At 40.3% G+C, this 26153-nt stretch overlaps 2 protein-coding genes across 4 annotated transcripts in view; one reads left to right on the forward strand and one right to left on the reverse strand.

The window, feature by feature from the left end:
* Positions 1-507: 507 nt before the first annotated feature.
* On the reverse strand, positions 508-10948 carry LOC143297265 (G2/mitotic-specific cyclin-B-like). Of its 2 annotated transcripts, none has more exons than XM_076609510.1 (8): positions 10811-10948; positions 7511-7900; positions 7008-7205; positions 6615-6779; positions 5113-5349; positions 4336-4476; positions 3637-3741; positions 508-2231 (listed from the first exon to the last, which is right to left on the reverse strand). In XM_076609510.1, the coding sequence occupies exons 1-8, from the start codon at positions 10832-10834 to the stop codon at positions 2130-2132; spliced, it is 1362 nt and encodes a 453-aa protein (XP_076465625.1). In that variant the 5' UTR covers positions 10835-10948; the 3' UTR covers positions 508-2129. The 2 variants fall into 2 exon arrangements, with proteins under 2 accessions (XP_076465625.1, XP_076465626.1); XM_076609511.1 differs by lacking the exon at positions 10811-10948 and adding an exon at positions 10366-10522.
* A 290-nt stretch (positions 10949-11238) lies between these two features.
* LOC143297255 (focadhesin-like) overlaps positions 11239-26153 on the forward strand; it is a 724856-nt gene continuing 709941 nt past the window's right edge. For both annotated transcript variants that reach the window (XM_076609497.1, XM_076609498.1), the window contains exons 1-2: positions 11239-11343; positions 14552-14645. In XM_076609497.1, coding sequence (XP_076465612.1) covers positions 14592-14645 — 54 coding nt within the window. In that variant the 5' untranslated portion in view covers positions 11239-11343; positions 14552-14591. The remainder of the gene's footprint in view (positions 11344-14551; positions 14646-26153) is intronic.

Raw genomic sequence — 26153 nt, forward strand, 5'->3', positions numbered from 1 at the left:
AAGTTATGGAGCACCATCCAATTTTGTGCACTTCAAAGCCACACTTTTGTGTAGTTTTAAACCAGATTGAGTTTAGATAAATGACATTTTTAATTAACATGGCTCAACTTATGCAATTGTTACTTTTGAGTGAGTATACATATAATCAATACAGTCCAACTTTTGACACCATGAAAGAAACAAGAGTGTTTAAGTTAAATATGACCCCCCCCCCCCAAAAAAAAACAACAAACATCCTGACTGCACTAATGAAGAGCTATTCAATTATTTCATAGTCTAAGTAGTAGAGCTCAATAAAACTCATAAAAAAAAGAAAACACCTTTGTAATTTTTTCCAGTTCTGTTTCACGGTAACTTTCATGCAATGGAGAACTTGTAAACTTTTTAAACGCATTTTCATAGTAAATGACTGGTAAGCAGCACCCCCCCCCCCCCCCCCCGAAAAAACACCACCACCACCTATACCAAGAGTCAGACACAGCAAAAGAGCCTCAAAAACAAAGCCTGTAGTTAATTTACATGCTTTATTGACAAATCAATGTTAAAAGCATAAAATGTCCAGGTGAGAAAAATCACACATGTATGCAGATTTACGCAGGCAGATCTGAATCCAAAACACCCCATGCACTGATGCTATGGTGACTTTCCCAACTAGGTACTTCCACCTCATCCAACACAGTCCCCGTCCCCTTTAGACCCTGAGAAGCTCTTGTCTTGTGGACAGAGAATCATCCAAACCTACCAAAATCATACCTACCATCACACCATCCAACATACAATACATTCTAGATAATAAAAAAAATATATTAAACCTAATTAAACCAAACCACATTATATCAACACACAGCACATCATCCATACAATACATTATATATTTCTTTACTCAGTACTTTTCATTAACATTTACGCCACACACACAATTAGAAACTTCACTTTGAAGGCACATTTTTCCCTAAAAAAAAAGGAGAAAAGGGGAATGTATAATTCAGCGCTTATTCAAGAATACTATACCACAATATGAACAGTTAAGCATCTTGAAATATAAGCTGAATTAAAAATGTGACAAGACATTTCCAAATGGCATTCAATGTCCGTAATGATCTGCCTGCAATATACACATCAGAATCAGAAACAAATTATCGGGGATTTATTCCCTACGTAAATTAACATGCATTCTTCAGATCATAAACAAAACTGAAGACATTAGCCGATATATATATGTAAAAATAAAAAATAAAAGAAAAAAGAAAAAAAGAAAAAAGAAAAAAAGAAAAAGAAAAAAAAGAAAAAAAAAAGGCGCCATGATTAAAACATTTTCTAAAACAGTACCACTCATACATCTAAAGATCACCCATGATTATCTATGACAATTCGGACACACCTTTCAGGCCCCACATACACAAGTGAGGTTCTCAAAATCTTAAGGAGACCGGTGAAATCCTAAACGCCACAAGTACAGTAACACCTTACATCTTGCACTCAAGCAGAATGAAACGCTGTTGCTCATCCCTTTCACACTCACCCAGTAGATCTGAACTCATTCACAACCTTTGCAAACCACTATACAAAGCTATATTACTAAATTGTGCTGGCGCATTATCACAGTTCCACGACCAGTTGGACGAGACGAAATCAGCAACAGTTCCACTCTGGTCCAGATTGAGTAGCACTGGTGGGATCCACTGATCGAAAAAGTTGAACTTCACCATTCACACTATAAGTCACTTGAGATAATGCAGGTCGTATTTCTGGAATGCTGTCATAAAACAAGGAACACCACTTCCAGAGCCAGTGGTAGCTGTCCTGGAATAGATGGACTTGGTTCTATACACTGCTGGCTAGAAATGAAGCATTTGGCAAGGCAAGATATACACAAGATATTAAAAAATGTTTCATAAAAGTTGGAATTAGCTGACAATCCACTAGCTGGGGGTGGGCAAAGCCCACTGGCAATATCTATACTGCTGCATATTTACCATCGTTTTAGTTTTCCTGAAGACCTGTGACAGTTCTTTATAGCTGAATTCTTACGAAAGAAATTTCCATGTGAAGAGAAAATGAAGGCAACTTCCAAGATCAATGTTTGTCAAACACCAAGGGAGAACGCAAGATGCAGGCAGGTGTTCCCTTTATGAAGACTGTGCTGCTAGTTGGGTGATGAAGGTAGACTTCAGTTCTGGTATCTGACTTATCTTCATCAGTTTGGAGGTGCTGTATTTGTTGCGAATTGCCTGCAACAAACAAGGTCAATAAATAAGTTTGCAAAGCATATATATATATATATATATATATATATCTTGCTAAATTATAGCAGAGCAAATTTGCTCAAAAAGTAACTGCACACTTTTTTGAATTTGTGTAGTATTTTACAGTTCATACAGACTTGCTATGGTAAAATCTAACTTCAAGATATCTCTGGATCAAGTATTTTAGATAAAACACATTGACAGCTGTGATAAATGTCAAATTGAATAGACATGTACAGTTTACACATTGTTTAATTGCATAAATTCAGCCATTGTTGAGAACCCCCCCCCCCCTTGTAAAATTGACTATCTTTTTGGAGCTAGTTTGACAGTTTGAGCTTGAACTGTATCATTGCAGGAAAATACGCCTGATCCACTGATAACTGTATTATGATCATAAAATAATGAAATGCCAACTGACTTCGGCTGCACTTGTTGCAGATTGTGAGCAAAAACATTTCAATCAACAGGCCTGTATACGTAAATACTGATATACCATCCCCATGTGTGTTCAGTTTCATTTGTTTTAAATCAACAGCAATCACACACATTAGCCATGAAGGCTCTTGTTCTAACACTGATATGAAATGGTGCCAATCTTTTCCTTCACTCCCTCCAGACAATAGCCCATGATCGAGGCCCTACTGTTTAAGATGACAGAGCCAAATTGGGGCTTTAGAAAGTTGAATTTTTGGAGTGGCACCTAATTTGCATAATGTTATAAGCTAAAGAATATTTTAACTGACCTTTCTTACTGTGACCAATAAATGCAGTGTTGCTGTGCTCGCAAGCAGGTGAGCTATTTTCTACTAATTCTAGGTGACTGGTTCACATGAACAGTGCATGTCTGACCCCGCTTTTTCTCAGTCACAAGGCAGACAACAGTATTAGACGAGGGGCCCTATCAGGGCTTTCCCAGATTTGTTTACAAGCCACCAGTGTGCAAATTTCAAACAAAAACTATGGATACTTTTATGATCACACTGGATGATAGCATAAGGACGGAAGAAGTTTAATTTTATCCCCAACTCATGTTACTGATCTGTTTGGAGGTTTTCAGTTAAATTCTGACATTTGTTTTATGGCGATTTTATTTCTTACCCATATAAATGGGTCGTTGGTGGGGAAAGTCAGGGGAGATAATTGGCAGTACTGAGTTAAAGGGGACAGGAAGTGGTCTGGCTTAATGGTTACAAGTTCAGTTTAATGCATGGTTATGTAATTATTTACCCATTTGCCATGTTTTTAAAGCATGCTATTTCAGATCATGTCCCTTTTATATCTCTCAGAGTTTGGGATAAAAAAAATGAAAAGAAAAGAAAGATGTAGTCATTTCTTGAATTTCGAAGAGTAAGAACCATGACTGAATATTAGGTGATAAAGGACATACCGTTTGTTTACTGGTCTCAGCTTTCACAACCAGACTTGCCATCTTGGCTGCAATGGGAAGAACCTGGTCCTCTGTGTATGTACTGTAGAACTCCAGGGTAGGTGTCTGTCAACACACCAACATTAACATATATATCTGATACATCATTCAACTGTCATTTTAAAATAAGGGGTTCAGTTTTTTGTGAAGGGCTGCAGTACTGGGTGACTGCTTTCACTAGTTTCAGCATCTTCAGACCTGAGGTCTTTCAAATTCTTTAGACTCCAGGCACAGCAAGGGCTCATCTTTCTCACATATAGTCTAATATGTAATTCTATTATTTCTTGATAAAATTCAGGAGATTTATTTATTATTTTTTTAAACAGCTTTTAAGATTAGTTTCATGCCAAATATGAACAGGGGTGGGGGGAAGAAAAAAAAAAGTTTATCACATTGAAATACTATTCTTTTCATACTGGACTATTACTACTTAGCTAAGAATGGTACAATCAGTAGTTTGTGCAACAGATCCTTTTTATACACACCAAAATGTATAATTTGTCCCTTTTGCCCCATTTCTCTTAAGTCTTCTTGGACAAGAGTAGGCATTAACTTGGGAAAGATATTCCACTATAATCAAAGTCTAGCCTGGACAATATGTATAGCAGCTGCCTCTTCTGTTCTGGACAGACATACTAACATATTGCGAGAGTCACTGACCCATGGAGAGTTGTCCAGTAGTTTGATGGAGAGGTAGAGTGCAGCAGCCGCAATGAGAGAAGGCAGGAGATGAACCATGTCATACTCAGTCACTGTCAGCTCCATCAGATACTTGGCCAGTGTGTGCTTAGTGGCATCCACCTGACACAAAAGCGATTATAATACACAAAACATCAAGCCTGTTTATCAAAGGTTCTAGTTCCCAAGTAATCTGAGGTCTGCCCAGCAAGAGCAAACAGATTTAATAACCCATATATTACTAACACTATCCACAATAGTAACCAGATAGCTAGAACTGTATCCACTAAGTTATGTAAACTATTACCCAAACTATTTAATTCACAGACTAACGGTTGGGCCAGATTGATGGCTTATACTAAGTTGGGTTGCTACAGTTTATCACAACCAGTGTCACTAGTTTATGAATGGTGAAGAGAAAATCCCTGAAATTACACAGGCCACTCGGTGTGTAAAACACCGCCACTATTACACAAGCTCAAAATTCACAACTCTTTGCCCTGGAACTGGGGGGAAGTTAAATTCAAATGCACTGGTATTTATCTGAAACAAGAAACATGGAAGGACTATGAAAAATAGATGTTTTCAAATTCTTTTTTCAGTTCTACTGTTCAATCACATTTGCTTTCCAACAGATTTTCTTTAAAGGAAGATATTGAATAGAAACATTAAAATAATTGTGAAAAGGGAATCTTAAAAATGGGGGTGAAGGAGGGAGGGGGAGGGGGAGGGGGAGGGAGAGAGCAAGCTCACACCAACCTGTCCAGCTTTAGAATTCCTCCTTAAAAAATGCAAACACAAAGGCCTCCCAAACGAAAAGTTCAAAGTCCTCAGAATATCTCTTTCCATTTCTCTGATTTCAGCTTTCGTGTAGGCGTTGTCTGTAATGTACACAAAATCAGCCACTTCTGGTGCAAACATCTCCTCGTACTTGGAGGCAACAAGCATAGAAGTAACACCAACCAGCTGTAGCTTGTTCCTCAACACTGGTTTTTGCTGTGGGGAAAAAAATAGGCAAACATTAACAGGTTATTCTCTCATACTGACAAAATGCAATAACCCAAACCAGTAACCTACAAGGCTAAGAATGTAAATTTGCTTTATCTGAAATAACAGTATTTGCTTAACAGGTTTCCTACAGATATCACTTGACAAGCTTATTTACTCTAATACTTCAAACAACCTGCATATATTTGCGGAAATGATAAATACTGTTATAAAACCATAGTGAACTTGAAATCAAAACCAAGGGTCTGTAAACACCAACTGAAAAATTCACTAAATCAAATGTGAGGATCCTGAAGAAGCAGTTCTATATAGGAATAACAGGATGATATATAAATTATGAGTATATAATTTGCCTTTTTGGCAAAGCAATTCCACCTCAAAGAAATGCCTTTACAGTTTACGTTTTTGTAAAACTAGGTATTTCGTACATCAAATTTATGGTCCATTCATTTTCTAAGCTTAATAGAACAGCCTAGATTTTGTTCCACATCTATGAAACTAAGATGTTTTGAAATTCTACAACTTCTATAAGTTGTAAACTTAACAAAGACCTTCAGATTATTTAATCAAGGAAACGAAAACACACGATGAAGCTAATCAGTTGGATAATGTTTAAATCCCAGAACAAATTTAATTTCAAATCACTGGAACTGAATTTTTCTCTCGACGCTTGCACAGTGGCAGCTTCACTTTGTAAACTGGCTGTCCCTGACCATTTCATTTTACTATTTTGTTTTTCATTGTTCCAATAGTTCACAACACAGCAGGCATCTGAAAGACGGTTGAGAAGGGGCTAGCGTACTTGTAGAGCAAGAAAACATTGTACATACTACCATAAGGAGGTTTATGTCAAGTGGCATCAACACGCAATCTTAACTTTTTGATAGTGTGAACGTCAGACATAATTTTCATAAACATGGAATGACTGAATGGCTGGAGGCTACAGCCTGCAGGAGATTCCACCAACTGCACTGTATTTTTAGTTACCAGAGTTGAGTTAAGGCTAAGGTTTAAAATGGTTATGTCAGAATGTCATTACACAATTAAAGACTGTCACAATTAAAGACAATGTGTCAGCTGTAAAGTCAAAAGAAAAATACACTGCACTATGTGCTCTCTAGATTCCCCAGGAAATCTATTTACTTTACAAAATACTGCCGACGTCTGTTCAGAACAGCTTAAGGGATCCTACTCAATTAGGGTTATTTCGTTGGGGTAATAGGGTCTTGTACTTAAGTGTTAGAATTTCATACCTGCAAGTATCTGTCCAGAATGGCCACAGTGAGATAAAGGGTCTCTTGCAACAGATGAAAGCGGTGGTGGACTTGGCACAGCCAGTCCACAAGGATGGCTCTCATCTTGCCAGTGACGTCTCCCCCTTCCATTTCCAGGTATGCAGGTCGCACAGACAAGCGTCGCTGAAACAATATTCACACACATACAGGCTATTTTGAAGAACTGAAAATCAGTCAGACTAGTTCAATACCAGATGTAGACTATGTGTGTGAAGGGTCAGCTGGTTATTAATTTCCTTCCCTTGTCACTGTTTTACTTGCTCATAACACTGATGTGGAACAACCTTAACCTATGACATTGATTAAACAAGTTTAGTTTGTCACATTGGTTAAAAAATAAAGATCACTCACTTCCATCTGTCGCATGTAATCATAAATGTCGTTGACATATTCGCTGACTAGCTGGGGGTTCTCATGATCGTTTGCATCAATGTCCTCTACAGGCACTGCTCCACAGGAAAAAGCATCTGCTCGGTCCTCAGAAATGTCCATAGGGGCAATGGGCATAGCAGTACCTGATGGAACAGGCTCCACTATCACTGCCGGCTCCTGCACAGGAACAGCAACAACTTCACATTTTTCATGATCCACATTTTCAGTGCAAAAAAACACAAACGTTTTGAAATTATCAACCTGAATGGCACATTATGGGATCTTCATATCTCTCAGCTAGGGAACCAGTCATCTAACATTTTCCCCATATCAGAATGTGTTAAAAAAAGAAAAGAAAAATGAATCAAGAAAAACAAGGGCCAATGGTATTCATTCATGAAGATAAATTCTACAATATGAAGACAATGTACAATGATCTCAATCACTGAATGAAGATAGAGCCACAAAGTTACGTCTCATACCTGTTTCAAGTCACAGTAGATTTCTGTCTTCAATGCCGAGGCTTTTATGCTGGTACTAACTGTGCTCAACTTGGTTGCAGCACTGCTGGCTGGAACAGCAGGAGGTGCCATGCTGGAAGCAGCTGCACGCCGAACCGACTTCTGACGTGTGATGATGGGCTGCTGAGACAGGATTTCCTTCTTTACTGCCCCAGTTTTCTTGCTTGGGTCAAGAGTCAAGCTGGATACCTTGGCACCAATGTTACCAATGTCACCCAGGGCGAAGCGAGAACTTCCTGCTGTGTGGGTACCAGCCGCCAGAGCGGCTTTTGCTGGCACCGTGGCATCCATGTTATCTTGTTGCTGCAACATCTTGGACTCTGTGGCTTTGGTGCTGTTAGCTTTACGTAACTGAAAACAAAATCAATGTTCTGTTAATCTGAAGGAAAACTGACAAAGAAATGGGAACAGAGGTTTGATTTCTGTATACCCTATGTGCCCTGTTAAAAGTTCAGATTTACTATGACCCTAACATAAACCATGCATATGATCTGTATTCATGTATAAATGTGGATATATAAAGTTTTCAAGGCAATTCTGTAAAGTCTGAAGTGAAGTTTATGTTCTTGTTCCTTAGTTAAAAAGAATTGTAAAATTAAACAGCACTGTTCTTGCCTTCACGACAAGCTGACAATGGCAGCTGCTATTCTAACTGCTGGTATTGGATACTGAACCTCCAATATGAGTGATCCTACAAGTGCAAGCACCTGCATCTTTAGATCTTTAACAATAAGTGTTCAAAGACTCATTTGCACTGTAACTGCTTTCCCTCTTCAATGTCTCCAAATTGGTGAAAACACTGTCCTACATAAATATTCATACTTGACATGTGAAAGGCAGGCTATTTCATTTTAATGCTGCCCATGACAGGATACTGGCAGCTTCTCAACAAAACATTTTCTGCTGTTATTAAAGAGCACTGGCCAGTCTGGATCAATAGGTAAGGCCCCCCCCCCCCCCCTTAATGCAAGATGGTTTAAATAAATTTGACTCTAAAGTTTGGAGATGTATACAGTGTTGTCAGATTTATCAAAATGTCATGGTTTTCATACAACTCATTTGTATCTATATATCCTGAAAATATCAAATGAAGGCCTTTCTGTTCACTAGCTTTGCAGCCTTCAATTTTCATAAATAAATGAAAGCATCTGGCTCTGCATTTATTCCTGAATTTTGATACATGTAAATAAAATAAATGAAAATAAGAGTGGTGAGAGGTTGGAGGTAAGACTGCAACAGAACAATGAAGTTTATTGTTAAAAATTCTAAGCTTGGCATATGTTTAGACATCCATTATCTTTCCCACATATATCAACTGTTTTTCTTCTTGTTTTAAAGTTAAGGACAATAACACTGTCATGGATTGGCACAGGTGACAAGCCACAAGGCCAACTGAATCTGGTCTTTCTGGAAGCCCTGCTGATACATCTTTCAATTTCATCGATTCCAATGTGGCCGAAGCTCATTTTTTGCTTTCATACCGAGTTTTAAAATGAATTGCAACTATCCTCACTCAGATTGCTGCCGATTCACAAAGTAATGAAATATGACCTTCTCCCAAACATTTAAACAGCAAATAAACTATAAGAAATGGCAAAATGTGCTGTACTGCTGTGTTAACTGCACAAGCCTTCTGAAACTTCACTAAAAAAGAAAAAGAAAATGAGTTGACTTAACACTTGCACTTTAAATGAGACAAACTCACTTGAGCATGTGACTGCTTGCTCAGTTTGAAACTATTGCACTGTTGCACTCAATCTGTTCATGGTTAAAAAACAACAAAAACATTATCAGGCAACTTTAACCCTTTGAGCCCTGACCACCACTTTACCGGTGGTAGAGAAAAATGACAATGCCTAGCCACCGGTTCAGCGGTGCGTAAACACTTGTGTTTTGCTATTGGTCGATATATTGAAGAGCCAATCAGAAAACCGTAATATTCTGACGTCAGCGAACGTAGTACCAACATGGCCGCGCCTTTTCACTGTGTTTTGTGCATGTGCTTTGGATAAAAGATCGATTTCAATATAAGTCAACCAATAGCATTTGCAAAATTTGCCTCAGCTCAGACAGAAAAATTAAAATTGCTCAGGAACTCAGGGCTCAAAGGGTTAAACAATTTGTTACTATGTTTTGCCACCAAAATTTTCAATGTTTTACTTTGGATACTGTATATTAACTGGATGAATAATCTGCAGCTGTCTGTCAGCAACAGAGGACAAAACTATTATTAAAAATATTTTATATTTGTGTTTTAGTCAGTAGATGCAACTAATGCAATAAATGTATATATTGCCAACCAGAAATCCAAAATATGTCTATTTTATTAAAAATGAGTTTGACCCCCCTCCCCCTTAAATATTTGTTACCAACTATATCCCTCAAAAAATTACAAATACCATAAAATTAATGCAACCATATCCATGAAAATCATGATATTCTGAGACTGAGCATCACTCTAGTCAATCTGTTACACACTGACAAACTTCAGTCACTGAGTGCACAGCACTATTTTAAGTCTGTTAAGTTCATGGAGTGACCATAGTATTCACCCGCATGTTTACTGAAAATTGTGAAATTGATGGCAAAATATACAAAACACTGTTCAAAATATTAAAAAAAACAAAAAAACACCAATATATATGGACCTGTAGAACTCATGGTTCACTGAGCTTACAAGGAACTTCTAGTATACAATGTAATATTTACCAACATACATACTTATATATTGGATAGCAAAATAGTGTTAGGACTTCAGTGAAAAGCAGTTATCTTGTATGTCACTAGTTTCTGACTATCTAGCACCAGCGACTTACTTGACACTTTGGTCTTCTTGTGCTTGGTGAAATCTTGGTGTTACTGTTACCACCTAGTCCTAACAAAACTGTCACTGACAAAGGCGGTGCACCCTGCTCGACATGTTCTGGTCTTGTCCGAACAGCACCTCGAGCAAAAAAGCAAAGCGGAAACGAGATTCTGGAAGAATGTTGACAAGCCCCGACTTGCAGACTTTCACTTTCAAAGTGTCAATTTCTCACTTGAGCGGAACATAAAAAAACCACAACAAAAATCATGGCCTAACATGAAGCAAAATGAAAACGACTGCAATCAAACCTGTCGCCCTAATTTCTGGAAAAAAGAGAAAATCGTCTGCTTTTCCCTTACCATGGATACATAGCTCTCTACATGTTTGTGCACGCTCGCGAACACATCTAACGTTCTTCCGTGCGATAACGAACAACACCCAAGCATTCAACTTACCGCTGCAGACCGTGTTTCCGCCATCGTATCAGTTTGGAAAAGACCACCTCTTTTGCATTTGCCTCTGATTACGGTTCATCGGTCACTAAGCAGTTGGGAGTCAAGCGTGCAATCCGGCGAACACGAATTTCATGCCAAAATCTTCAAATAACAGGATTCTCATTGATTGGTTGATGCAATGAGAAAATATGTTTGATTGGTTGACCTGTCAGAGTTGTTCGTCACGTGCATGGAGAAGTAATGTTGTATTGGAAACAGTAGGACTATATATTTTTCTCTTTCAAATGAATAAATAGAGAACATCGCATGAGTACATAGAAAAAAATCTCCATCAATGAATGAACATTTGGTAAACATTTTCCGAATATAGCCGGAAAGTCTGGAAACAAGGCGAAAATCTCCTTTTATGGAAAGCACACATTTCTTCGGTTTGCACAAACTTCCGTCGTCTGTTTCATGTGGCAATGTGCTTTTCCTTTCACTCTTGCGAGTCAGTAGCGTGATCCGACTCCAACGTTTGCTCATGTCTTAAGGTAATACATAAAGCAATTAGATAATATTGCAGTACATATTGTGTATTTTTATTTTATTTTATTGATTATGAATGCTTGTATTCGCTATCATGGTCATAAAATCGACAGACAAGAAGACTCGTTTAGCAGTTATTTAGGAGAGAGACTGGGACTGAGAACGACCAAGAATTCTCTCAAAATAAAGAAAAGACAGTTCTGTTAATTATGCAATGTTGCAACAGTACAAGAACTGTAAAATCAGACAGCCGACCGAAAAGCATATGAAAACCAAACCAGTGATGGCTTGGAATTGTGTTTGGGAATTGTGTTTGAGCACATGTATTTATCGTTCTCAATGTCGGGTGAGACAGACGGTCACAAACCAGACAGTAAGTAAAATTAAGACCTTCACGCGCCTCCCCCTCCCACACAACCCTCCGGTCCCCTCTACTATTGAAGGCAAAACTCGTATGTTGTCAATCGGCCTCCCTACCCCCCTCCTCTCTCTGTGATACAAGGGAACTAATCCCACATTTTGCTTGAAAAGTGAATGACTGTTGAACAGTTGATCTTTACCTGGGATTAAAAAGCGATTGTCTCCCATGGACTGCTGCAGCCAATGTGGCACCCTGCCACAAGACTTTAAAATGAATATTTGATGTTGGGAATGAAATGACACAGCTGTCATCAAGATTCAACAGATAGTTTTCTTCATGTGAAAACTTCCTAAAAAATTTATCAAGTGTTATGATGAGTTTTTTGTAGTCAAACATTTTAGATTGGTGTCTTGCAAAATGACTGGAGGCAACACAAATGTTTGAGAAATCATGAAAGCTGTTCTTTGGAGTTAAAAAAAAAAGAAAAAAAAAAGATGCATGGACTTTGTATTTTGATTGTATATGAATGTGAAGTTTTACACATTTACTACATCCCCCCCATGCATGGACTTTGCATTTTGATTGTATATGAATGTAAATTTTTACACATTTACTACATCCCCCCTAAACACACACACACACACACAACACGCACACACACACACACACAAGCTACAACACACAGACTCCCCCCCCCAAAAAAAAAAAAACAAAAAAAAAACAACAGCAAGAAACAAATCCCTGAAAAACAACAACCAACAACCCACCAACAACCAACCAACCAATCGTATAGTTTGACAATAATAATGAATTATATATATATATATTTTTGTTTTTATTTTTTCTTAGTTAATAATGTGACGCTAGTAAATTCATATGATCTGATAAACTTTTTATCTTTATACACAGATTTTGTATTTTGATGTATCAAATGTAAAGGTTTCACACTCTGTCAAAAATACCCCACAGTTTCACCATGACAGAAATTTGATATTTATCATCTCTTTCAATGGAAAGCCTGTTTTATGCTCAGTGACAACTATTTGTCAAGGGATGTTTTGGCCACAGAGGGTAATAATTGAAGTAAGTATTCTAGCATGTAAACTGCTAATAGATATATACATCTAATACTTTTCTGAAAGGAAATGAACTCACTATTCACTCATGACAATTTCACATGAGATAAATGATTTTGTGATAGGTAAATTCCTACAGTGATGCAGGCTAATGTTTCTGTCCTGGGGCAATTTTTTGCATGCGGGAAGGGGACAGAAATTTCCGTTCTCACTGCTCCAGGGGTTAAATGATAATGTGCAGCCCATATTCACATGATGATGTGGTGAGCTATACTTCAGATACACAGACATATGTCATATTAATCTTAATTATAAGGTGGTATACACTAGGAAAATAATCCATAGTTTGAATGAAGTGAAAAATTGATCTTTACTAAACAATAATGTGAAATTGTGAAGACAGTAAATTGATGTCATCTCTTCTAATGAAATGTATTTTGGGTTTGACCCACACATAAAAAAATGTTGTAATCAAGGCCCAAATATCAAACTGTTCTACATAATTATTACCCTTCACTTGCATACACACGCACACACACACACACGCACATGCACGCGCGCGCGCGCACACACACACACAGAGAAACATGCACACTCATTCATAGACACATACACAACACACAAACATGTGGACAAAAACATACTCAGTCCAGTCCAAGTCACACATAGACACACACATCATTCTCTCTCTTAGCATAATTCACTCTGTAACATAAATCAGGCATGCACGCACACCGTGCTCAATGGTGGCCTAGTGGTAACAAGTCTACCTAGTAAGTGAGAGAACAAGCAAATCATTCTGACAGTGTTTGGTGTTTTTCAAGCGCAACCTATATGCATGTTCTACCATCTTTACCAGGATATTAAGGCAGTTTGTAGAGTAGGGAATCTTCAGATAAAAATGGGATGGGGGAAAAAGATGTAACACAAAAACCCACGACTTTCATCTGAGCTAACTCTGTCAGTGTCTTGTGTGTGTGTCATGTGTGTGCGTGCGTGCGTGTGTGTGTGTGTGTGTGTGTGTACGCACACATGTTAAAGAGACAACGATTTGGACTGTCCATTATAATATTCATATGACCCTGTGCATTCTTGGCAGTTCATGATTTGCTGGACTGAGACTGAAGAATATGATAAGAAATGTATTCTCTGTTTCATCAGTAAGTGGTTTCAAATAAAAAAGAAATTGGCAGATTCACTGGCACTTGACATTTGCTTATTGAACCATAGCCCTGTTTTGAGAGGCAGGCGCATTGATTATATGAATATGTCTCAAATAAACAGAAAAGGTTTTCAGGCTTGGATTTTTCTCTACAAGTGTAAATAAGAAAGCACTTTTATTAACTTAGAATAATTTTTTCTGGATTTAAATGCTGTGTATTTATATTTGTGATTTTATTTTGATTGTGCTTTGTTATTATTTCCTTGTAGAAGGCAAAGTCAGAGGGAAATATGGTAAGGAAGAAGAAAGGAGAAAGGAAAATAAGACAGTGTAGTGGAATAAGAAATGAGACAGACAGACAGACAGACTGACAGAGACACACAGAGAGAGAGAGAGAGAGAATGTATGTGTGTGTGTGTGTGTGAAGCACAGTCTTATACACACACGCATGCATGCACACATGCGCGCACAGAAACACACACACGCAAAAGCACACACGCACACATACACACACACACACACACACACACACACAGGAACAAAAAAAAAAGATGAAAAGAAGATGCTCATACTTGGAAGAAGAGAAGAATCTTGTAGTGTTAATTTCTTTACAGAGTAAAGGGGAGAGAAGTGTGCAGCAGAAGAAAAGCAAAGATGGAAGACGTGAAGAAACGATTGGAGTTTTCCAACCCCTTTGTGCAGCATCAGGTCAGTCATGTTGTTTGTTTGTTTTAGGTGTTTTCTTTTTTCATGTTCATGTTCTTTGATTCACCAACACTCATTTCATTGTTTGGTTTATTTTATTTTTTGTTTGTTTGTTCATTTATTTTTGATGGACATGCCGTAGTGTTATTTGATCTTGAAACAGATTCATTCTTGTTTGTGATATGTACATGTTTTTGGCTTGTATGCCTGTACCATTTATTTTTGTTAAAAAAATAACAAAACATTATGCTTAGGTTTTAATCTTTTATTTGTTTAATAGTACCCAAATGGCACTTTCTGCAGCTGTGAAAAACAACAACAGAGCAACAGATTTGCAATAAGGCAAAGAAGCAAGCAAGCAAACAAATACCCCCTCACCCCCAAATTAAACAAAACAAAAAATGAACACAGCAACAAAAACACTCCCGCCAAAAAAACAAAAACAAAACCAACTGGAATAATCTGCCCAGTGCCATTGTCACTGCAGGAACACTTAACAGTTTTAAGAATTTATTAGATAAACACTGGAAGGATTATGGATTCCAAGTTAGTTTCTCCATAGGAAGCTGTCCATAACATTAGTAATTGCGCACTCTTGTATAAAAAAAAGAAAAGAAAAAGAAAAAAAGAAGTCCTAATTGATCAGGAAAAAGACTGATAAAGATTAAAAGCTGTGACTTTTGATATGATATGATATGAACAACAACAACTATGATTCTTTCCCATAAACTGGCTGCAGTTATTGTGCCTATCCGTTTTTCATCTGTCTGTTGTAAACGCCAAACACAAAACAAAACAAAACAAACACCCACTCCTCAACTCCCACCTAAGAAGCAAAGCAAACAAAGAAACAGACAAAACCCCATGTATCTTTGTCATAAACTGGCTGCAGTTAGTGTGCCTTTACTATTTTTTTTCTTCATCTGCACAGTCTGCCAGTACACATGGCATCAGTTCAGTGTTGACAATAAGGCATGCAGAAACTTCCATTTTATGAATGCACATGCTTTTTCAAATGAGCAAACAAATCACTAATGTTTGCCATTAGCTGTCATTATTTCATCTTGTCTTTTCATTTCCTTTAGTTTTGTTAATCCATTCTGCTTTGGTGTTCCTGAAAAATCACAAAGAGATTTTCATTTTATGACTTGGAGCATGTTTGTGTCTTCAGGATACAAACGCACACACACAAAAAAGTGGTCTTTCAAGGCACTCACAATCATGGTTGCTTTTAGCTCCAGCATATGTTGTTTTTGAATGACTCCTTCCCAGAGAAGGAGCAGTTAACAGCCAAGTTTCCTTTAACTCCAAGCAGTATTTGAAATCAAAGTTTGAAGTAGAACACATTGCATATTTATTACAAACTGGATGCTCTATAGTAAATTAATGATATGATGTGGAACACAATAATTACAGTATATATTCTTTTCACTTGCTTTCTGTTTGGACAGTGGTATCTGCCCCCTCTCACACCTTCCTCCCAAAAAAGAAAAACCTTGACAGGCTTTTGAATATTCTTTATGGGAAAATAAAAGACTGGATATTGTATTGCTGTCGAAAACATTTTCAAACTGTTGTAAAATCTTTACTAGATACGAAAATGTGTTTTGGTTACCTGGTTTCCCTGATATTTTACTGAACCAAAAATTGTATACCATATGGTATGGTGAAAAGTTATGTTTTGTCTTCATAAATGGAATTAAAAATGTGTTCAATGCGTTATGTGTATTTGTATGTATATGTGTATGTATGTGTATGTGCATATACATATGTGTGTATGTGTATGTATACATTTGTGTGTGTGTGTGTGTGTGTGTGTGTGTGTGTGTGTGTGTGTGTGTGTGTATTTCTCTATTTATCTATCTACTCATTTATTTATTTGTTTATTTATTTTATCATTATTCATTTGATGTTTCTGTATTACAGTGATGTGATATGCCAAATTGATTTTGAAATGTATTCATTTAGAAAGAAAAAAGCCTCCACAGCAAGGGGAAAAAAGAAAAAAACCCCAAAAGATTGCTTTAATCCAACCTGTCACAGAGCGCTTGTAGAACTTTGCATTTAAGCTTGTTGTGCTGCTTTTATATTTTGTATAGCACCACTGCCTCCTTGCACCGAACCTTTGTATGGCTACTGAAATATTCAGATTCTCCTTCCAGCGCTGTTGTTAGATTGACTGAAGCCTGTCACCTTGCTGCCTGTCTTCCTGCCTTTCTCAGCCATTTTTTTTTTCCAAAGAGAACTATGTTAATTATGTATGGTGAACACAAAGTTTTTCATTGGTGAGGATTTTCACCAGTGTGGTTTTCAGTTTAAGAAAAGTTTAAAAGCTGCCAAAGCAGAGAGAGAGAGAGAGGTTGATAAACATGTGTGTATGCAGCGTGCATACTTGTAAAAACAGTATGTACACACATATATATATATGCATGTACACACACACACACACACACACACACACACACACACACACACACACAAATACACACATGCACGCGTGCACACACACACACTCTCTCTCTCTCTCTTTCACACACACACACATACACACACACACACACACACACACACACACACATGATAGTCTTACGTTTACACAGTTTAGTAGGCAACACCAGTGTCTTAGGTGGATGAAATCAGTGGGCCTGAAGTTGAGGCTGCTGCTGTTGCTGCTGCTGAAATTTGAATTGTTCAGGAAGTTTGGAAAGAAAAGCAGAGGTGTGTGTCATTCTTGTCTTACCCATCACCTTTCCTCAGAGTGGTGTAGTACAGCAATCAAATATGTCTCATTGATCTGTAATAGGAAAGTCATAGTGTGGTTTAATTCACCTGAGAAAGAGACGGGGGAGGAGAGAAAGAGAGAGAGAGAGAGAGAGAGAGAGAGAGAGAGTGAGAAACAGAGATAGGGACAGAGAGAGAAAGAGAGAGGGGAGAGAGAGGGAGAGAGAGAGAGAGAGAAACAAAGATAGGGACAGAGAGAGAGAGAGAGAGAGAGAGAGAGAGATTGTGTGAGTGAGTGAGTGAAAGACAGACACAGAGAGATAGAAGATAGAGAGAGTGTGTGTGTGTGAGTGAGTGAGAGAGAGATAGAGAAAGAGATTGTGTGTGTGTGTGTGTGTGTGTGTGTGTGTGTGTGTGTGTGAGTGAATTAGTGAGAGACAAAGAGATAGAGAGAACACACACACACACACACACACACACACACACACACACAGGGATAAATGAATGACAAGCACATTAGTAATCCCTTGTCAGTGAATACGAGCACATTACTATCCCCTCAGCTCCGGGTCTGTTATTGTTATAATGCGAGAAACAAGTTTAAACAAATATTAACTCCAATGGCTCCCCTGAACCCTTCTTCTCACCCCAAACAGCTGGTGCCTCAGGGGACATATCGTATTTGCTTCATGACCAGCAGCAGTATTGCCTTTTTTATTTTTATATATATATATATATATTTTTTTTAAACTTGCTTCCATGGCATCACTACAGAGTTAGATGTATACTTTGCCCACGAACATCGGCTGGGAACATTATTGGTGACCAACACAGTTTTCTCTGAGAACTTTTGCAAGAAAGTTGCTGTCCTGATTCCGAGTCCTTTTTGCTTTTTGTTTCTGTATTAGAATGGATTTTATTTCATTTCATTTCACCTTATTTTATTTTGTTTTATTCTGTTTGATTTGATTTGATTTGATTTCATTTTATTCTATTAATTCATTTTATTGTGTTTTATTCTGTTTCATGTTACTTTATTTTATCTTATTTATTCTTTTTTTTTTTGTTGCTGTCGCTTCATGGCATACTCTTCTGCATGACTGCTGTGGTGGCAATTTGATTTTCCTTATGGGTGCAGTGGGATTTTTCCCAGATGATACCAGCAGGCATTGAGAATTGCCGGATATGAATCTTCCTGGCTGTGCCCCCGCCGTTTTAGATATGTGATTATTCTGCATTTTCATAACATGATGCCAGCTATTGCCGCACTCTGGTGGGAAGTGAACCGACAAATTGAACTGGAAGGTTTCCTCGCATGTTACACATTATAAAAAAAAAGAGAGCAATGAAATAAAGTGAGGTATTGATTTTGATGAGATGGGATTAGAGGTGGAATGAGTGCAGTTACAGATCTTTCGGGGTTTTTTTTTTTTATATAAACCGAGTGCACCTTTTTGAAATAAAGAAAGTATAAATGTTTCAAAAAAGGAAAGGGAAAAAAAGAGGAAATTTTAAAGCAGCCAAGAACAAAAACAAACACCCACATATTCATTCATCAACTATTTTACAACACTGCGTACACTCGGTTTATATATATATATAAAAAAACAACAACAACAACCCCAAAAGATTAAGTAACGTGACAGAGAAACCCCCCACAAAAAACTCACACAATATAAACCCAATTATTATGAAGAATATTTGCGATATTATTTATCTATAGTTGATGTGAATTTTTTTATGCCAAGCTCCAGCTTTATGATGTCTGTTCTCAAGTCAATGCAGGTCACAAACTATTTCCTGAAGTCCACATTGCTACAGTCTGCCTCTTTATTTATGCCTCTCCACCTGCCCCCGCCCTCCCACACACCCCTCTTCTGTTCGGGTGAATCGGTCTGTGAATATTTGCAACTTGTGTAACTAGAGAAAGAGAGAGAGAAATCGAAATCGAAATAGAACAATTATTTTTTCGAAGGAAAAGGAATAAATACAGTGACTTGTTTTCATCCTACGATCATAAAAGAAAATATGTTGAAAAGTCTGATGAATACAAGAAGAAGAAAATAAGGAAAGAAAAAGTGTAGATATATACACACCACACTGCAAACATCAACAACGACAAAGCCAAACCAAACAAAACAACCAATAACAAAATGAATTGCAAAGAAATAGAACTTAACATGAGCGCGAAGATAGAGAGAGAGAGAGAAGGAGGGGGTAGGGGGGGGGGGGAGGGGATAATAGAACATTTGCACACTTACGCTAGGTGGGAAATCTTATCTCCGATATCAAATTTAAATAAAGTCTCAATTTCTGCTACCACAGCAGCGATTTCACGTAATCAATCTGTCAGCTGGTGTTTTTCATATTACCCACGAGCGTCTTCTGTTCCGCACTGGCGGGACATAAAAATGACATTGATAGCAGAGAGGGGTTCAAGCAGGCAGATTTATTTACTCATTTATTTACTTCTTTCTTTCTTTAACTGGGGGACTTGAAATCGATCGTCTTCCAAATGGCCAGTTTTGGTCATCTCTGTCATAAAGAAAGGATCAGACAGCTTGTGTGTGTGTGTGTGTGTGTGTGTGTGTGTGTGTGTGTGTGTGTGTGAGATTCACAGAATCACAAATTTTGATGTTGGAGCCTCCAGTCTGTAAACATAGGTGCATATTATCAAGTAGCTTGTAGATAAAAGATAATCATAAACTGGCAGTGATATATTCTTCTCTGTTTCTGAGAATAAAATATATAGATTGCTATATACATCTCTTGTAACAACTTCTGGCTTCGTTACAAAACAGCCGTTATTACATTGACAGAACAACTGACATGTACTTACTTAGAAGTTTTTGTCCCTAATCGGTCTGTAACCTCGCAGTACATGATAAATGCAAGTTATCTTCAATTTTGAGAGAGAGAGAGAGAGAGAGAGAGAGAGAGAGAGAGAGAGAGTATGAACTACGAGTCCTTTACGATTTGCTTATTTATCAATTATCATATTTAGCACTCTCCTGGCGCAGGGTCTGTTATTGCTGTGCCATTCGCTAGGTTAATACGATTATTAACTTCAGCAGAACCATTGAAAACCCTACAAACTGGCATGGCACCCGTGGGCATTATAACTGCATCACGAGCAATAGACCATCCTTTTTTTTTTCTTCTTTTTTATTTTTATCAGCCACTTACAACACGTTCCGGCAGTTCACATGGGCACGGACACCCGATGAAAGTTTGAGGCGTGGGAGGATGCGTGGGGAATACGAATTGAGTGGAGGGGGGACGGGGGGAGGGGGATATGGCGGCGGGGTTTGAGGGTGGGTGGGAAGACCTATCCGTCTTCACTACATTGACACCATCAGAACGATAAAACGTTAAGATGGTTAGCGAATATGCCATTTATTATTATTTTTTTAAGTTGGGTGGGGGTGACCTATCCCTCTTCACTACACTGACACCATCAGAAACGACAAAAAGTTAAAATGGTTAGCGACTATGCCAGTTTTTATGTTGGGTGCCTGCGGTTCGACCTTACATTTTGAGAGAGAACTCGGCGCTCAACCAGTATAGCCAGCTGGGAACCCATCGGCTAGGAGGTGGCAGAGCGGAGTTTCAGGACCTATTGGCAAAAAATCCCATAAGGGCAAGTTGTTCAGGCCGAGGGTTTTCTTTCGGTAAAGATTGCATTTGCATTATTCGAGGGGAGACTCTATTGAGTCCTGGATGTCCGGGTGGGAGGTCTATCTGGCGTTCCAAGGGGATAGACTGGAAACATATTAGCTTTCATGGGGCACTGACGAGACGTTCAGCATATCATTGGGAGTCATAATGGCATCCCGGCTGAAGTCGATTTCTTCTTCTTTTTTTTAATTTTTTATCTGCTGATGTTTTGTTGCACACTCTTCTGCATCGCTGTTGTCATGGTACTTTTTTTTTCCACATCGGCACAGCTGGATTTTTCATAGATGACATAAGCTAGGGTTTGGAATTGCAGGATATAAATCTTCCTTCCTGTCCTGCGGCCCTTTAGCTAGCTAATGTGATTAGTTTGTGTTTTCGTAATATGATGCCAGCTATTGCTGCACTCTGGTGGTAAGCGAAGCGACAAATTGGATTGGAAACTATCCGTGCATATTTGACAATTGAAAAAAAAAAAAAAGATAAAATAAATCGAGGTATTGCTCATATTGGATGGGATATGGAAAACGCCCAATAAACTACAAATAATGATTAAAGCAGACTATAGAATTGCAAGAAATGTATGAACGTCACTTTTTTTTTTTTTTTTTTTTTTAAATTAGAGACCGGTATGGAATAGGAAATCGAATATGAGCGTTTGAATTAAAAGAATCTACCAAATGGTCACCCGATACCACACAGAACGAACTATTATACAGTTTGTTCACATCTCTTTATATAACACCTGCCGTGACACACACTTTAAACGCATCGTATAGGTACACCATAGATTGTAAAAGTAACTTACCGAAGAGGACAATGAAATACGAATCCATAAGAATATCAGCTATATAAAATCAGGATTCATTGTGAGATCGTATGACCAAGTTCTGACTGGCTACTTTCCCGTGTCGAAATTCCACATTGCTGCTGTCTCTCACCTTTCGTTCTTTCCTCCTCTCTTTCCTCCTCTACTTCTTTATTTCTGTTCGGATGAGTCGCTTATGAGTGCGGGGTTTGGGGGTTTGGGAGAGGCTGGACAAACTTAGAGAGACACGGGACATGGGACAGAAAAAGACAGTTTTCTAACTCGGTAGCTACTTTCCTGAAAACAGTATGCCCGTTTGTGCCCAGGCTGAAAACCTTAGCATTGATGTCGAAATTCAATGGAAAAAAATCACCACCACAGGGAGCAATTTCGGTAATATACACAGGCAATGAATCCATCAGCTGGTGTATTATTTCATGTCACCCACGAGCCTCTTCTGTTCTTTCCAGCCAGTGCATACATGATGATGATGGAGTCTCCCGTCGGACCGACGGATGAGTAGGCAGGCAGGCTTATCTGTCTGTGTGTGTCCTCATATGGGAGAAGAGGCCGATTCTGGATGCGCAGCACTTCCCACAGGTGTTGCAAGGGAAAACGTCTCCAGAAGTTGAGCCATGCTTCTTTCACTCACGCTTCTCCTTAATGGCCAGCGTTTCTTGTTTTCAAACGTCTTTATGCCACTAGAGCACAGCATCCTCCAGCGAGAGCGGTCAAGGGCATCAGTTTCCCAGGAAGCGATGTCTGTGTCACAGGCTTTGAGGTTGTCTTCAAGGTGTCCTTGAAGTGCTTGCAGGGTCTTCCAAGTTCGCGGTGGCCTTCCTTCAGCTGGCCATACAGTAGCATCTTCGGGATCCTGCTGTATGTCATGCGGACAACATGTCCTGTCCAGCGTAGCTGGCACTGGATCAGCAGGCTCTCGATGCTGGGCAGGCCGCTCCTCTTTAGGACCTGGAGGTTGGAGACCCTGTCTTGCCACTTTATGCCGAGGATCTTTCGTAGGCATCTCTGGTGAAACTGCTCAAGTTGTTGAATGTGACGGCGATACGTCTTCCATGTTTCACAGCAGTACAACAAGGTGGTCAGCACAACAGCTCTGTAGATTTTGATATTGGTGCTGATCCTGATGCCTTTGTTGTTCCACAGCCTGTTGTTGAGTCTGCCAAAGGCGGAGCTGGCCTTGGCGATGCGCAGCGTCACTTCTGCATCAAGGGCTCCGTTGCTGCGTAGGGTGCTGCCCAGGTAGCAAAACTTGTCGACTGACGATCTCAATCTCATCAATCTTGATTGTAGGTGGGGGGGGGGGGGGGGGGGGGGGGGGGGAGGCACTGGCGTTCTGTGAGCTAGCTGGTTGATACATGCACTCGGTCTTGCTGAGGCTGATGGTAAGTCCAAAAAACCTGCAGGATTTTGAGAACCTGTCCATAAGGAACTGCATGTCCTCATGGGTGTGTGCAGAAAGCGTGCAGTCATCAGCGAAGAGGAGCTCTCTCAGCAGTGCCTCAAACACCCTGGACCTAGCATGGAGTTGCCGCAAGTTGAAAAGTTTGCTATCTGTGTGAAACTGAATGTAGATGCCTTGGTCACAGTCTTGGAAGGTGTCAGTCAGCATGGCAGAGAAGAGAATGGAGAACAGTATGGGTGCCAGGACGCAGCCCTGCTTCACTCCATTTACCACAGGGAACGGATCTGACATGTCAGTATTTTCCTGTACTCTCGCCTGCATGCCATCGTGGAATGACGCAATCAGCTGGATTAGGCTGTCTGGGCAGCCGAACTTTAGGAGGATTTTCCACAGTCCACGGCGGTTCACCGTGTGGAAGGCCTTAGTCAGGTCTACAAAGACCATGCGGAGCTCCTTGTTCTGCTCACGGCACTTCTCTTGCATCTGGCGTACGGCAAACACCATGTCACATGTTCCCTTGCCTGAGCGGAAGCCGTACTGTGCTTCAGGGATGATTGTGTTGGAGACATGGTCAACCAGTCTGTTCAGTATGATGCGGGCGAAGATCTTGCCGGCGATGCAGAGGAGAGAGATTCCACGGTGGTTATCGCAGGATGTTTTGTCTCCCTTTCGTTTGTAAATGTGGACAATTGAAACATCCTTGAAATCCTGGGGGACTTCCCCTCTCTCCCAGATAGACTGGAACAGGGCGGTCAGCACCTCGCATCCATACTTGTAGATGTCGGCCTGGATTCCATCTGGTCCTGGTGCTTTTCCTGAAGTTGTCAGCTTCAGGGCCTTCCGGGTCTCGGCCGTGGTGGGAGGGGCAGTTAGCGAGTCATTGACTGATAGCTGTGGGAGGGCTGCAATTGCCTCGTCAGATACGGACGAGTCCCTGTTGAGTACGGTGTTGAAGTGTTCTGCCCAGCGGGCAAGGATGTCTTTCTTGTCTGTCAGGAGGGTGGTCTGGTCCAGGGCTCGGACAGGGGTTGATCCTGTGACTCTCGGCCCATACACAGCTTGGAGACCATCATGGAAGGTCTTCGTGTCGTGAGCATCAGCAGCGGACTTAAACTCTTCGGACTTTCTCTCCCACCAGGTGTTCATCTCACGGAGCCTCTTCTGTACGAGTTGCTTGGTTTGCAAGTACTGGTTATTCTTCCTCTGGCAGTCTTTATCGGAAATGTGATCCTGGTGCCGTATATGCAGTGTGTTCAGGAGCTTGGAGATTCCAGAGTCGTTCTCGTCAAACCAGTCTTTGTGGCTCCTCTGTACAAAGCCGAGTGTGTCAGCTGCTGCTTTGTACACAGCATCTCTAAAGGTGCTCCATACCTCTTCTACATCAGTCGATGCAGGAATTTCTTGGAGAGCTGCTTGGATTTGCTGCTGCAGCACGTCCTTGACGATAGGGAGGTGGTGGATGTTCAGCTTTCTAGGGGGTTTCTGCCTGGCTGGTTGGAGCTTGCGTGCAAGTCTGATGTTCATCTTGCTGCGTACCAGGCGATGGTCCGACCAACAGACTGCTCCTCTCATGCAGCGTGTAATGGAAACATCACCTGTGTCCCTCTGGCGGACAATCACATAGTCCAGCATGTGCTACTGCCTGGAGCGGGAGTGCATCCATGTGTTACTTGTCCGCTTGTTGGAAGAAGGTGTTGGTGATGGTCAGTCGATGCTGCGCGTAGAGCGAGAGCAAAAGCAGTCCGCTGGAGTTGCACTTGCCAGTGCCGTGCTGTCTTAGGACTTTTGGCCACGAGGAGAAGTCCACGCCGACGCGGGCATTGAAATGCCCAAGGATGATTAGCCTGTCCTTTCTGTCTACCGCTGAAATGGTGCGTGAGCTCCTCGTAGAAGGCTTCTTTGATGTCATCAGGGTTGGTCATCGTCGGGGCATAACAGCTGATGACTGTAGCGAAGCGATCCTCGGACAGCTTCAGACGCAGGGTCATCAGCCTATCGTTTATCCCACGTGGAAGGCTGTCAAGCTGTCGTGCAAGTTTGATTTGTATGGCAAAGCCCATGCCTGAGGTTCTTGGGGTGCCTTCTGGCTTCCCAATGCAGTAGAAGGTGTAGCCCCCTCCAACTTCCTTCAGCTGGGTTTCACCGGCAAACCTGGTTTCGCTCAGGGCTGCTATGTCCACCTGGTAGCGATCAAGCATTTTGGCAATGAGCACTGTGCGCCTTTCTGGTCTGTCGTCTCTGTCCAAAAGGATGCGAACATTCCAGGCACCCAGAGTCAGGGCATGACTCCTGGTTCTTTTCTTCTGTTGTTTTCGACCGCTAGTGTTGGATGTCCAAGTAGGTGCAGTTTCTTACTAGGTACGAGGTTAGGCAGGCTTTGTTTAGAGATCCTTTTATCTCCCCTTCCCCGTGTGGGGAGAGCAGTGCTGTCCCAAAAAAGGGCTGCTCTGACGCTGTGGGAGGATACGGGCGCCGCATCTGCCCGTCTACGGCGGGCGACCATCACCCCACAGCCGCCTGCGTGCAGAGTCGTGACTGGGAACTGTCAGCAGCATCCTCTGCCTGTCCCCGTTATCACTTCTTCATCTGGGTGTTGAAGGGCTAGCTCGTCGTTCCGACATTAGCCTGGTTGCCTGACCAGCACAAGTGACTTTTTTTTTTTTTTTTTTTTTAATTTTTAAGTTAAGAGGAGTTGTGCAGTCCATTCCCCACTCTCTCGCCTACCGACGCTCAGAGTCCCACAGGTGCAGATACTGCCACGTGTAGAACGGCCTCGGCAGGTGAAGGTTTTTTCTTCAGATTTCCTTCTCCCAGGAGGACTTCCAGCCAAGGATAAGAGCTCCCCCTGCGCTCTGGTCATCCTCTTCCGCCTTCACAGCCGTTG

This window comes from Babylonia areolata, chromosome 22 (assembly GCF_041734735.1).
Source record: "Babylonia areolata isolate BAREFJ2019XMU chromosome 22, ASM4173473v1, whole genome shotgun sequence".
NCBI lineage: Eukaryota > Metazoa > Mollusca > Gastropoda > Neogastropoda > Buccinidae > Babylonia > Babylonia areolata.